This window comes from Mizuhopecten yessoensis, unplaced genomic scaffold, assembly GCF_002113885.1.
Source record: "Mizuhopecten yessoensis strain PY_sf001 unplaced genomic scaffold, ASM211388v2 scaffold6859, whole genome shotgun sequence".
Taxonomy (NCBI): domain Eukaryota; kingdom Metazoa; phylum Mollusca; class Bivalvia; order Pectinida; family Pectinidae; genus Mizuhopecten; species Mizuhopecten yessoensis.
In genome coordinates this window covers 65,209-80,403 of record NW_018406760.1, presented here as the reverse complement: position 1 = coordinate 80,403, position 15,195 = coordinate 65,209, and the positions used below count along the sequence as shown (strand labels likewise).

Genomic DNA, 15,195 nt, shown 5'->3' with positions numbered 1-15,195 from the left:
AATCATTTTCGCATATATAAGGTATTCAACGTTTCCGTTTCATGTACTAAATGAAGATTACCAGTAAAATTTCTAATATTAACATCAAAATCAAATGGTTGTGCTTGTGCATTATGTGTGAGTTTAAATTATAACTAAAAATAAATATCTGTAAAATATTATGGTATTTAATAATAAAATGTTCAAAGCTATCATATTGTGTTTATAATTATTAGCTCGCCTGGTCCGAAGGACCAAGGTTAGTTGATGCCATACCTAGCGTCCGTCGTCCGTCCGTATGTACATCAACAATTTCTTCAAACGACTTCTTATTAACCACTGATTGGAATTTAATTAAATTTGACTTGAAGTATCCCTAGGTGGTGGGGATTCAAAAGTGTATAAATGGTAGGGTTATCCCCCCAGGGGGCTGAGTGGCAGGGTCAACAGGGGACAATTAGGCTATATCGTTAGAAACAACTTTTTCTGTAGAACTGTGCAATGGATATCAACCATATTTTACTGGAAGCATCCCTAGGTAGTGGGGATTCAAAATTGTACAAATGGTTGGGCTGAACCACAAGGGGACTGAGGGGCGGGGGCAAAAAGGGTTATTTGGCTATATTGCTTTAAGTGACTTCTCCTCTACAACTAAAAGATGGACATCAACCATATTTGACTGGAAGCGTTCCTACGTAGTGGGGATTCAAAATTGCACAAATAGTGGGGATGACCCCCCAAGGGGCTGAGGGGCGGGGCCAAAAGGGGTCAATTTGGCTATATTGCTTTAAGTGGCTTCTCCTCTGAAACTTAGAGATGGATATCAACCATATTTTACTGGAAGCATCCCTAGGTAGAGGGGATTCAAAATTGTACAAATGGTGGGGCTGACCCCAAGAGGGCTGTGGGGCGGGGCCAAAAGGGGGTAATTTGGCTATATTGCTTTAAGCGAATTCTTCTCTACAACTAAAAGATGGACATCAACCATATTAGATTGAAAGCATCCCTAGGTAATGGCAATTCAAAATTGTACAAATGTTGGGGCTGACTCCCCAGTGTGCTGACTCCCTAGGGAGCTGAGGTGCGTGGCCAAAACGGGGCAATTTGGCTAAGTTGCTATAATGACTTCTTCTGTAGAACTATACATTGGATACCAATCATATTTGGTCAGAAGCATTCATTAGAGGAGGGGATTCAAAAATTGAACATATGGTGGGGCTGACCCCCCCAGGGGGCTGAGTGGCTGGGCCAAAAAGGGTAATTTGCCTATATTGCTTCTGTAGACCTTAGCACTGGATATCAATCATCTTTGGTTGGAAGGATTCATGGGAGCCAGGGATTCAAATTGTACAAGTATTGGGGCTGACCCCCTTGGCTAAAGGGTGGGGCCAAAATAGTTTATTGCTTGGAAATGGTTGAGATCCCCACCCTATAACCATATATACAATTGCTGAGAATGAAGAGAAGAACTCACATATGTTTCCAGGATTGCCCAGGGGTTTTGCCCCACCCTTGGATACATAACTCCCTTGATCATAACTTTGAAACAGTTGAGATTCCCACCCCAAAACTGTATATACAAATGCTTGGCCTAAAGAGACGAATGCAGTCATGATATTAGAATTGACCCCGGGGTCTGTCCTACGCTCGCAGACTTAACCTCTCGGCCATAACTTTGAAACAGTTGAGATCCCCACCCCAAAACTGTATATACAAATGCTGGGCATAAAGAGACGAATGCAGTCATGATATTATAGTTGATCATGTGGTCTGGCCACAATCCTAGGGACATAGTTTCTGAGTCACACATTGGGCCTCTTGTTCTTTTTGATTGTTGTGTACAAGAATTAAGGAGTCAAATAACTGACTCGACCAAATGTAGTATGTATAGACACTTAATATTTGCATAAATGTTTGATATGAAATTTTATCTCGGGAGACCTATCCGATTAAAATACAAAAAAAATATTAAGTAACTCAAAACTTCCAGTCCCCAGTTAGAAATTGAGAAAGGTAGATATATTAATTTACCAAGTAATTTAAGAATCTGTAAATTTTGCATTTTGCACATTGAGGATGAATACCACTTTGTGCTTAGATGTCCATCTTTTCAGATACTTGGACATATTTACATGAAAAGATATTATTGGTCAAAACCCAGCATGTTAAAATTTCTTATGAACTCTAGCAACACATTAGGGCCCGTTTTCATGAAACCATTCTCATGCTCAAACATGGATTTTGTGCTCAAGCCTTAATTATTTCTTCTTCTGGTTACAAAATGTTTACATACTCTTATTTTGTCAAAGTTTGGAAAAATATTGAAGAGACTTAAACCCAAATACTGTTTTCAATGTTAACAATTGACCTTTTAACAGTTTCACATGATATTATTGGGTTACAAGAAAGTTGGTTTGAGCACAGAATCCATGCTTGAGCATGCAAATGGTTTCATGAATACAGGCCCAGAATTATGCAAATTTGAAAAGTTTCTGCACAAAGCATTTATGTTGAAAGATAATCTGAAAACAAGTTTAAAGTATGAAACAACAAACAATCCATTCTCCTTCAATACATTATGTTTTATTAATTTTTCTATATCGAGTATCTTCATTGAAAATACATGTCACTCATTTGTTTACACATGAAAACTGCCGCCTTGGCAAGCAAGTATTGTATATATATATGTATAGATTGTATTAATATTCTGTACCTTTAAGTTATAAACTTTTGGAATTAAAACGAACATTGAACATATTACTCAATCATGTTGGCTTTTGAATTGTGCTTTATACTTGATAAAAGTTAATTGCACTGCAGTCTTGGATTGCCCAACTTTCGAGGTCAAATATGTACATAAACCTTTCAAAGTCACAGGTGTCAAATGTGTTGCAAACTTTAACAGGTTCTTTTGAATGACTTATAGTCATACGTACTGATATTTTGCCTTTAGCTCTCTTTCAATTCACTTTTAAGGTTTCAAATGTGAGATTAATACCAGGTGAGGGATGCAGGCCCATTGGGCCTCTTGTTTATTTTTAGCTCACGAAGGGCCAAGTGACCTTGCCATGATGCGACGTCCGTCGTCATCAATATTTTACTTTAAACAACTTCTTCTCAATAACCAAAAGGCCTAGGATGATGATATTTGGCCAGAAGCAAACTGGGATATGGGGCTACCAAGTTTGTTCAAATAAATGCCCTTCACCTAATTTCAAAATCACAGGAGTCAGTTGTCTTAAAAAATCTTTAAACAACTTCTTCTCAATAACTAAGAGGCCTAGGATAATGATATTTTCTAAGTAACATGGTATGGATGAAGGATAATGATATTTTCTAAGTAACATGCTATGGATGAAGGGCTACCAAGTTTGTTCAAATGTAGACCTTTATATATATTCAAAGTTGCAGTGGTCAAATATGTTAAAAACCTTTAAACAACTTCTTCTCAATAACCGTAAACCCTAGGATGATGCTTTTTAGCTCAACTGCCAAAAGGGCAAGTGAGCTTATGTCATGGTGCGGCATCCGTCGTCCATCGTGGGTCGTCGTCGGTCAACTTTTACTTTTAACGACTTCTTCTGAAGAATGGACAGGCCTAGAGTCATGATATTTGGGTGATAGCTTCGTTGGTTGGAGCCTGACAAAGTATTAGAATGAAAATGACCTTGACCTTCTTTCTAGGTCACAGGTGTCAAATAGGTCAAAAACTTCAAGCGACTACTTCTGAAGAACGAAAGGTATAGAACCTTCATATTTGGCTGTTGGCTTCATGAGTTAGAGCCTGACAAAGTTTAAGAATGAAAATGACCTTGACCTACTTTCAAGGTCATAGGGGTCAAATGTGTCAAACTCTTCAAACGACTTCTTCTGAAGAACTAAAAGGGATAGAATCTAGAATCTTCATATTTGGCTGATTGCTTCCTGGGATGGAGCCCAACAAAGTTTGAAAATGAAAATGACCTTGATGTACTTTCAAGGTCACAGTGGTCAAATATGTCAAATGCTTCAAACGACTTCTCCTCATGAACTAAAAGGTATAGAATCTTCATATTTGGCTGGAGGCTTCCTGGGATGGAGCCCAACAAAGTTTGAAAATGAAAATGACCTTGACATACTTTCAAGGTCATGGCGGTCAAATATGTCAAAATGCTTCAAACGACTTCTTCTCATGAACTAAAAGGTATAGAATCTTCATATTTGGCTGGAGGCTTCCTGGGATGGAGCCCAACAAAGTTTGAAAATGAAAATGACCTTGACATACTTTCAAGGTCACAGCTTTAAAATATGTAAAAACTCTTTAAACGACTTCTGAAGAACTAAAAGGTATAGAATCTTTATATTTGGCTGTTGGCTTCCTGAGATAGAGCCTGACAAAGTTTAAGAATGAAAATGACCTTGACCTACTTTCAAGGTCACAGGGGTCAAATGTGTCAAACTCTTCAAACGACTTCTTCTGAAGAACTAAAAGGGATAGAATCTAGAATCTTCATATTTGGCTGATTGCTTCCTGGAATGGAGCCCAATTAAGTTTGGAAATGAAAATGACCTTGATGTACTTTCAAGGTCACAGCGGTCAAATATGTCAAATGCTTCAAACGACTTCTTCTCATGAACTAAAAGGTATAGAATCTTCATATTTGGCTGGAGGCTTCCTGGGATGGAGCCAAACAAAGTTTGAAAATGAAAATGACCTTGACGTACTTTCAAGGTCACAGCGGTAAAATATGTAAAAACTCTCTAAACGACTTCTGAAGAACTAAAAGGTATAGAATCTTTATATTTGGCTGTTGTCTTCCTGAGATAGAGCCAGACAATGTTTGAGAATGAAAATGACCTTGACATACTTTCAAGGTCACAGCGGTCAAATATGTTGAACACTTCAAACAACTTCTTCTGAAAAACTAAAAGGTATAAAATCTTCATATTTGGCTGATGGCTTCCTGGGTTTGAGCCCAACATATTTTGAAAATGACCTTGACGTATTTACAAGGTCACAGCAGTCAAATATGTCAAAACGCTTCAAACGACTTCTTCTGAAGAATTAAAAGGTATAGAATCTTCATTTTTCGCTGTTCGCTTCCTTGGATGGAGTCCGATAAAGTTTGAGAATGAAATTGACCTTGACGTACTTTCAAGGTCACAGCGGTCAAATATGTAAAAACTCTTTAAATGACTTCTTCTGAAGAACTAAAAGGTATAGTATCTTTATATTTGGCTGTTGGCTTCCTGAGATAGATCCCGACAAAGTTTGATAATGAAAGTCACCTTGACTTTCTTTCAAGGTCACAGGTGTCAAACATGTCAAAAACCTCAAACAGTTTCTTCTGAATAATCGAAAGCATAAAATTATAATACTTGGCTGGTGGCTTCCTAGGATAGAGCTCACCAAAGTTTGCGAATGAAAATGACCTCAACCTACCTTAAAGGACAGAAATCAACAGCCTTTTAAAGGATTTGTTCTTAAGAACCAAATGGAATGGACTCATAAGATTTGGCTGGTAGCTTTTTGAGATAGAGCTAACAAAGTATGAGAAGGAAAATGACATTGACCTACTTACAAGATCACAGGGAAAAATATGTCAATTAACTTCTGAAGAAGAACCAAAAAGCATAGAATCTTATAATAATATTTGGCTGGTAGTTTCAACAGATGGAGCCGACAAAGTTTGCGAGGGAAATATTTATAGTGCAATTGAATGAGAATATTTTGCTTTGACTAATTAAATATTCAGGTGAGCGATACAGGCGCTCTGAGCCTCTTGTTTGCCAGTAGGATGTTACAAAGTTCGTTCAAATGAATGACCTTGACATATATTCAAGGTCACAGGGGTCAAATATATTTTAAACCTTTCAACAACTTCCTCTGAAAAACTTAGAGGCCTGGGGTTATGATATTTGGCCTGTAGCATGCTGGGATAAAGGGCTACCAAGTTTGTACAAATGAATGACCATTATTAATATTCAAGGTCACATTGGTTAAATATGTTAAAACCTTTAAACAACTTTTCAATAACTGAAAATCCTAGGATGATGCTATTTGGCCAGTAGCATATTGTTTTGAAGGGCTACCAAGCTTGTACAAATGAATGATCTTGACAAATATTCAAGGTCACAGGGGTCAAATATGTTAAAGGCTTTTAACAGCTTCTTCTAAATAACCAAAATGCCCTGGGTGATGATATATTTTACCAGTATCCTGTTGGGATTTAGGACTACCAAGTTTATTCAAGTGAATGACCTTGATTATATTCAAGGTCACAGGGGTAAAATTTGTTTAAAATCTTAAATGACTTCTTCTGAATAACCATGAGGCCCAGAATGTTGGTATGTAGCCAGTAGCATGCTATGATGAAGGGCTATCAGGTGTTTAGCTCACCTGCCCAAATGGCAAGTGAGCTTATGTCATGGTGTGGCATCCGTCGTCCATGCGTCCGTCTTCGTCCGTCAACTTTTCCTTTAAACAACTTCTGAAGAAGAAGGGACAGGCTTAGACCCATGATATTGGACTGAAAGCTTCTTGGTAGGAGCCCAACAAAGTTTTTGAATGAAAATGTCCTTGACCTACCTTCAAGGTCACAGGGATCAAATATGTCAAACTCTTTATACGACTTCTGAAATACCAAAAGGTATAGAATCTTTATATTTAGTCGGTGGATTCCTGGGATAGAGCCCGACAAAGTTTGCGAATGAAAATGACCTTGACCTGCTTTCAAGGTCCCAGGGGTCAAATATGTCAAACGCTTCAAACAACTTCTTTTGAAGAACTAAAAGGAATATAACCTTTACATTTGGCTGGTAGCTTCCTGAGATAGAGCCTAACAAAGTTTAAGAATTAAAATGACTTTGACCTACTTTCAATGTCACATCGGTCAAATATGTCAAACACTTCAAACGACTTCCCCTGAAAAACTGATAGGTATAGAATCTTTATTTTTGGCTGGTGGCTTTCTGGGATTGAGCCAAACAAAGTTTGCGAATGAAAATTACCTTGACCTTATTTCAAGGTCACAGGGAACAAATATGTCAAACTCTTTAAATGACTTCTTCTGAAGAACCAAATGGTATAGAATCTTTATATTTGGCTGGTGGCTTCCTTGGATAGAGCCCAGCAAAGTTTTAGATTGAAGATGACCTTGACTTACTTTCAAGGTCACAAGGGTCAAATATGTCAAACACTGCAAACAACTTCTGAAGAAGAACTAAAAGGTATATAATCTTCAAAATTGGCCTGTGGCTCCCTTAGATAGAGCCTGACAAAGTTTGAGAATGAAAATTACCTTGACCTACTTTCAAGGTCACAGTGTTCAAACATGTCAAACTCTTTAAACGACTTCTTCTGAAGAACTTAAAGGTGTAGAACCTTCATATTTACCTTGTGGCTTCCTGAGATAGAGCCCGACAAAGTTTGAGAATGAAAATTACTCGACATTCTTCAAGGTCACAGGTGTCAAATATGTCAAAAACATTGAGTGACTTCTTCTGAAGAACCAAAAGCTCCAGGGTGATGATATTTCGCCAAATAAATGACTTTCGTCCATATTCAAGATCACAGGGGACAATTGTCTTGAAATCCTTTAAAGGACTTCTTCTATATAACCAATAGGTCTGGGGTGATAAAATTGAGCCAGAAGAATGTTGGCATGAAGGGCTACCAAATTTGTTCAAATGAGTGACCTTCGTCCATATTCAAGGTCACAGGGGTCAATTGTCTTGAAATTCTTTAAATGACTTCTGCTGTATAACAAAAAGGTCCAGGGTGATGATATTTGGCTAGAAGTATGTTGGCATGAAGGACTACGAAGGTTGTTTAAATGAATGACTTTTGCCCACATTCAAGGTCACAGGGGTCAAATATGTTGAAATCTTTAAACAACTTCTTCTGAATAACTAAAGCATACAGGGTGATTGCTTGTTGATGTGAATGACTTTCATGGTCACATCTGGTCCATAGTGCATCAAACTTAAAAGCCATCTTCTCAATAAACAAAAGGTATAAGGTGGTAATATTTGGCAAGTTGCATTCTAGGAGGAAGGGCTATGAAGTTTGACTTTCAAGGTTACAGGGGTCAAATGTGTTTCAATCGTTTAACAGGTTCTTCTGAATGACTTGGAGTCAAGACACTGATATTTTGCTTGTAGCTTTATCTGATTCCCCTTTTAAGGTTACAATTGTGAGATTAATACCAGGTGAGCGATGCAGGCCCATTGGGCCTCTTGTTTCATTTGAATGACCATTTTCGAGGTCACATTTACTCAAATATGTTTAAACATTTAAATTACCTAATTTCAATAAACAAACGGATAGTTAGGTGATGTTTTGCAAGTTGGATCCTGAGATAAAGGCTAAAAGATTCGTTTAACATAATCACCTTGTTCGACTTTCAAGGTCACAGGAGTGAAATGTTTCTAAATCTTTCAACAGGTTCTTTTGAATTACTTTTAATTATAAATGCTGATATTTTGCCTTAAGCTTCATTTAAGATCTTTTTTAAGGTTACAAATGTGAGATGTATTCCAGGTGAGCGATGCAGGCCCATTGGGTCTCTTGTTTTTGAAAAACTCTTTTTGTAATCGATAGGGAATTTTGATGTATTTATTTTTTCTGCAACATTTTCCGTTAACGTCCTATGGCGTGTTCATTATTGCCTTCGATCTTTTTTGAAACTGACAATATTTTTACAAACTTCAACAATCTTCTTCTCTAATTCTGCCATTGCAATATTAACCTAAATGGTACATGTATTTCTCTGAGGGCCCTTACAAACTTATGTTACTTTTTGGAGCAATTAATATTCTAAAATGGCCACCACGAACACTGATTGGTTAACAGCCTATACCAATATATTTCGTTGACGATATCAAGTACGAGGTTGATCTTTGGATATCATATAGAGATAAGACAGAGCAAACATTTTCTTGCATTCTGTTTTAACAAAAAATGTCAATGGACGGTTTTCGGTAGAGGTCAAAGTTGAAATGCACTACATTGGGTAACAAACTTTAAAAATCTTCTGAAGTTTCACAAGGTCTAGAGTCTTGATATTTTATAGTTAGGATGCTGAGTTGTTTGGGTATCAGGTTTGAAAAAATGGTTGACCTTGATCAACTTTCAAGGTCACAAAAGTCAAATGTTTAAAAAATTAAAATTTCTTTAATCAAGAATATTTCGAAAAATTGTTCTATAGATACACTTTATATTCAGGTATGATGTGGACAACACAAATGTGCATATTTTTGGCAGGAAACATTTTGAGTTGACTAGGTCAAGTTTTGATTTATTTAGGGGTCAACTTTCATATGTGCTATTTCAAGATAATGACCTAAAAAAACTTTTTCCAAAGTTCTACAAGGTCTAAAGTCCTACTATTTGATACATAACATTGTTAGGTAATTGATTATCAGGTTTGTAAAAATGATTGACCTTTAATGATTTTCAAAGTCACAATGGTCATATGTAAAAATATTGAATTTACTTTTTCTGAATAACCAATAATTCCAGGGTAATGATGTTTGGCAAGAAGCATGCTTGAATAAAGGGCTATAAAGTGTGTGCAAATGAATGACCTTGACCTACTCTAAATATAATTTCAAAAGTGAAAGTCAAAAACCATTTTCATTTTTGTGTGATTTTGAAGTTTTCTCATTTTTAGCCCACCATCATCTGATGGTGGGCTATTCAAATCACCCTGCATCCGTGGTCCGTGGTTCTGTTGTCCGTCGTCCGACCTTAAACAATTCTTGTTATCGGTATTTCTCAAGAAGTACCAGAGGGATCTTTCTCAAATTTTATATGTAGGTTCCCCATGGTCCTTAGCTGTGCAGGGCAACTTTTGAGACTGATCGGATAAACAACATGGCCGACAGGCAGCCATCTTGGATTTTGATAGTGAAAGTTTTTTATCGCTATTTCTCAAGAAGTACGAGAGGAATCTTTCTCAAATTTTATATGTAGGTTCTCCTTGGTCCTTAGCTGTGAAGGGTATTGATATTTGGTCTGTAGCATGCTAAGATGATGGGCTACAAGGTTTATGGACATAAAGTACCATCAAAGATCAACTTCCGGTATTTGATAGAGGTCAAATTCAAAAATGTAATTTTGCTACAAATTTCAAAGATACCAGAACTTTTTGCGAGTCACTTCCCTTCCACCAGTAGTAAAAGTCCTGGGTGAAAATTCACCTACAAAAATATAACCCAAGGCAAAAGTTTAACACCTTTTTGGTTCCGCTATTAAGGAGTACTGCTAACATTTCTGAACTTGATTTATCCTTGACAAGGTAATCAATTTTCAACATTTCAAATTTTAAAAATATTTACCTCAATGGTGTGATATAGTTGAACAGCCAGTCAAATTGTTAGCCAACTATTTCTAGTTGATCTATCATGTTTGATAAATTATTTTTCCTTTACCATTTATTATTCAGAAATATTTCTTAATTCAACCATACAAAACAACTGGTCATTTAACATGTGACGGGTGTCAGTTTCTGCTCATTGATTTAAAATTAATGTTTGTATGTTTTGTTTCAGAATGACATGCTGGTTCATATCAGAAATGATTCTAATACCTCAAATGAAGTAAGTATCTTTTGACATTGCAGGATTATGTGTGAATTATATTTCCACACTTTGGTTTCTTCATGATAACTTGCTTGAATATTGTTCAATTTTTATGAAACTATATAGGTAAGCATGTACAAAATACAAAGACTAAGGCTATGTTAATTAGAAGTTGAACGAAATGTATGCATAATTATTAATTAGCATACTTCGAACTGATTGGTTTACAGTGTCCACACAATAAATTAGCCAAATATGACATGATTCTGATGAAACTTGGTCAATATTTATGTTATAGAAAAGCAAAGGCCAAATTATATGTTGATTAAAATCTGCACATAATTAATAAGCATACTACATTTTGATAGGATTGGATAGGCTTCCTATGTCGCTTGGTCAATATTTACACTTAGAAAATAGAACTGTACTATTATATAATGAGAAGTTCAAGAAGAACTGTACTATTATATAATGAGAAGTACAAGAAGGGAGTAATTATTTTTAGCTCACCTAGTCCAAAGGCAAAGGGAAAGGGCACTCAATTTTGTATAAACAGAGATTGTTGCCCCCTGGGGCAGAGGGGTTAGGCCAAATAGGGTAAATTGAGGCGAATCTCTTAAAAATCATTCTTTAGTATATTCCGAGGGATTTTCACCACATTTTGTGTAGGACATCCTTGGGCATAGGGGACTCAATTTTGTATGAACAGAAGGACTGCATGTGGCTCCCCTTAGGGCAGAGGGGTTGGACCCATAAGGGGGAACATAGGGATACATTTTTAAAATGCTTCTTCTGAATGCATGGATTTGAAATAGATTTTATGTAGAGCATCCTAGAATAAAGTGGACCATTTTTGCATAAATGGAGGGTATTTTCCCCCACCCCCTTTGGGCAAAGGGTTGGGGCCTAATAGGGAATATTTAGGTAAATCTTTAAAATTCTTCTCTTTCTGAACATATGGGGATTTCAAGCAAGTTTGTCAAGAACATTCTTGATAAATATGTATATTAGCGGGAGAGGGCCGGGGTGGAGCCCATCAGAAAGAATGTACCATAAAAACCCGTGTAATTTGCGCAGGTACTTTTTGAGGCCGAAAGTCCCCCAAAAAGCTTCTACTCAGATATTTTGCGCTGCCATAACCTCAGGGGCCATGAAGGGAAAATTAACCGATATTTCAAAAATCTTCTTCTTTAGACTGAGAGTTATTACTACACTCAATTTCCCTGCATGGATGGAAATTCCATTAGGGGCTTTATCAACTTTTAGCTCATGCCATGGCGCAGCGTACGTCGTCCGTCCCTCGTCCGTCCGTCAACTTTTCCTTTAAAACGCTACTAGTCCTGAAGGGCCAAGTAGATTTCGACTAAAGGGCCGGTTTCCAAAACGGCCCCTTCTCTGCTTCAAATTTCCTGTTGGTGGTGCATTGCCCATGCCGTTGTGGTCACAAATCTATAAAGTATAAAGATTTAGGTCACTTGGTTTGTTTTTTATGGCTCCTCAAAGTTGTACCTTTCAGAAGCTGTCTAAGTGTTGATAAAATGTGCATGTTATGTAAAATATTAATGAAAATCTAATCAAATGATGGTCACCGTAAAGAATACATTCATGGCATGATTGTGACAAAAAATCATGTTTCCATCGCGCCATTTGGCTGTTTTATGGAAGAAACAATCTCAAAAATGCCATTTTCGATGATAACATTTTAGACACAAAAACTGTGTTTTTTAGAGAATACACCCTTTTATGGGCGTTGGATGCAAACCAATTTTTATCCTATTAAACAGTACGTAATATGCTATTGATGAGAGGAAAAATCATCAAAATGTAAGTGGTGGAACATTTTCAAATGTTGGGTTGAATTAGCCTATGGTTGAATTGCCGATTTTCGACTTTCTTTAGATAATTAACAAAAAAACGAGAGTATTTGCTCGGTATGTTGAGAATATGTACACAGATATGAAAAAAAGTGAGAGAAACACTTTTTCATAAAAAAAATCCAAGATGGCTACTTCACAAGTCCCCGTGGTTGAAGACATTGGCTGACAAATAGACAGAACAACAAACAAAACGTGTTCCTTATGATTTTGGTTGGTTTTCGCATTTACGGGAGTGTTCATAGCTACGGGCGATTGTATAATACCTATATTTATAAGTTTGGTTAGTCACATGGTAACGGGGATCTTTCATATCGAGCCCCAAACATACTTTCGACATATGCACTCCGTTGCCGCATGGAAAACTATTTCAAGTTTTGTCGGAATTTCTTTACCTGTGGTTGTAATGGTCGAGGGTTTTCCAGCGTCCTGTAATACCCAAGGTAGTACAAGATACTGGAGATGTGCGCACACATTCCCATCGTTCTCTCTCCAACTGGGCACTGGCAGTAGTAGTCCTTTATTGGGGCCTCAACATCGGGTGAAACGGTGAACCGTATCCAAACGTTATATTTCGTTTGGCTTTTGTGTCGAGAATGTATTTGACATCGGAGAAGGTCTGGAGAGTGCTGGTAAAGCCACACCTCATAGTCTCCGTCAAGCCAAAAAGCCTAGGGTGATGATATTTGGTCAGTAGCATGCTGTGATGAAGGGCAACCAAGTTTGTTCCAATGAATGACCTTGACTTTTGCCTGTAGCTTTATCTTAGTCCAGTTTTAATATTTAAGTTTACAATTGTGAGATTAATACCAGGTGAGCGATGCAGGCCCATTGGCCTCTTGTTCTTATTAAGTCTGGAGCATACATGGGCCAATGGGAGTCAATTTTGTATAAACGGTGGGTGTGGCCTCTCTGGGGGCAGAAGAGTGGGGCCTAATAGGAGAAATAGAGGTAAAACCTTTGTAATTCTTCTCCTACTGTAGGGATTAAGGTAATAGGATTGTGTCGCCATTTCTCAGTAGAATTGTTTCAATTTTTTGGTTATATTGCTTTGAATTAAAGAAAATTTTCTGCCACAAAAAAAATATAGGTTGTCATAATTTTAAGGAATTAAAATGGAAATTTATGTAAAAAGGAGTGACTTTTGAAAAAATAAATGAAAGACATAATGTTTTGCAAAATAATGTCAATAAAAATGATACTGTCACAGATGAGTATTGCATTAATGTATATCAATTTAATAAATGCTGAAATTATGTCAAATAAATTATCTATAAACGATTAAAAATTGACATTTTATAATAAAACCATATGCACATAGTCATTGCAGGTAAGAGTTATCTTTCTTGAAAAACTTCACAGTAGTGAAATAGGTAGCCGGTTTCCTGAAGTACAGAAAAATGGATACATGTGGCTCATTGATAATAAAAAACCTAAATTAATGCCTGCATTTCTTTGAAATACTTTAATATTGAGAGAAAACACAAAATAGTGAAAATAGAAAAATAGCTTTAAAATCCTTCCTTTTCTGTAGGAATGACAGGATTATGTCCATATTTGGTCTAAAGCATCCTTGGGTGAAGGAGAACTAATTTTGTAACAACGGTGGGTCCGATCCCCCTAGGGGCAGAGGGATGGGGCCCAATAGTGGAAATGTAGCAAATTCTTCAAAATCCTCCCTTTTCCTTTAGAAATGACAGGTTTTTGTCCAATTGCATTTAAATATAATCCAATTTTTAAAACGACTTCTTCTGAAGAACTGAAAGGAATAGAATCTTAATATGTGGCTTAAAGCTTCGTTGGGGAGAGCGGAACAAAGTTTGAGAACGAAAATGACCTTGACCTACTATCAAGGTCACAGAGGTCAAAGGTATCAAAAACTTAAAACCACTTCTTCTGAGAAATGGACAGGCCTACAGTCAAGATATTTGAGGGAAAGCTTCGTTGATAAAAAGAGCCCAATAAAGTTTGAGAACGAAAATGACTTTGACTTACTATCAAGGTCACAGGGGTCAAAAGTGTCAAATACTTAAAACGACTTCTTCTGAAGAACTGAAAGGTATAGAATCTTAATATGTGGCTGGTAGCTTTATTAATAAGGTCCCAACAAAGTTTGAGAACGAAAATGACCCTTACCCACTCTCAAGGTCACAGGGGTAAAAAGTGTCAAATACTTCATACAACCTTTGAAGAACTTGAAGGTATAGAATCTTAATATGTGGTGTGTAGCTTCATTGGTAACGAAGATGACCTTGACCTACTATCAAGGTAACAGGGGTAAAAAATGTCAAATACTTAAAACAATTTCTGAGGAAGAGCCAAAAAGCATAGAATCATAAAATATTATTTGGCTGGTAGTTTCAACTGATGGAGTCGTTTGTAAGTGAAATATTTGTAATACAGTATAAAATTTTATGTCAGGTGAGTGATACAGGCCCTCACGGTTTCTTGTTTCATTTTAATAGATAAAATATTTCATCCTGGCACTTTGGCCTGTTTGAATGTGGAAGCAGGCCTTGAAATTGGGATGCAGAAGACCAGGGAATATAAAATATAAAATATAACCTTTATTTATTTTACAACAATTATGAAACAAGTTATTTCAACTTATATTAATCACTCTTGTGGCCCGGATGTTAGCGCGCCCCCGTGGGGTCTTGTTGTGGGAGGAAACCGGACTACCCGGAAAAAACCCACGTGGTCGGGCAGGTGACCCCATACCTTTTCACGTCCGATCGGGGAATCGAACCCCGGCCTCCTTGGTGAAAGGCAAGTGTCT

General features: G+C 37.0%; 1 protein-coding gene across 2 annotated transcripts in view; it reads left to right on the top strand.

Moving 5' to 3' along the window:
• The window catches only part of LOC110452728 (GRAM domain-containing protein 1B-like), a 92,752-nt gene that overhangs the window by 52,687 nt on the left and 24,870 nt on the right, over positions 1-15,195 (top strand). For both annotated transcript variants that reach the window (XM_021501375.1, XM_021501376.1), the window contains exon 8: positions 10,513-10,560. In XM_021501375.1, the coding sequence (XP_021357050.1) occupies positions 10,513-10,560 (48 nt within the window). The remainder of the gene's footprint in view (positions 1-10,512; positions 10,561-15,195) is intronic.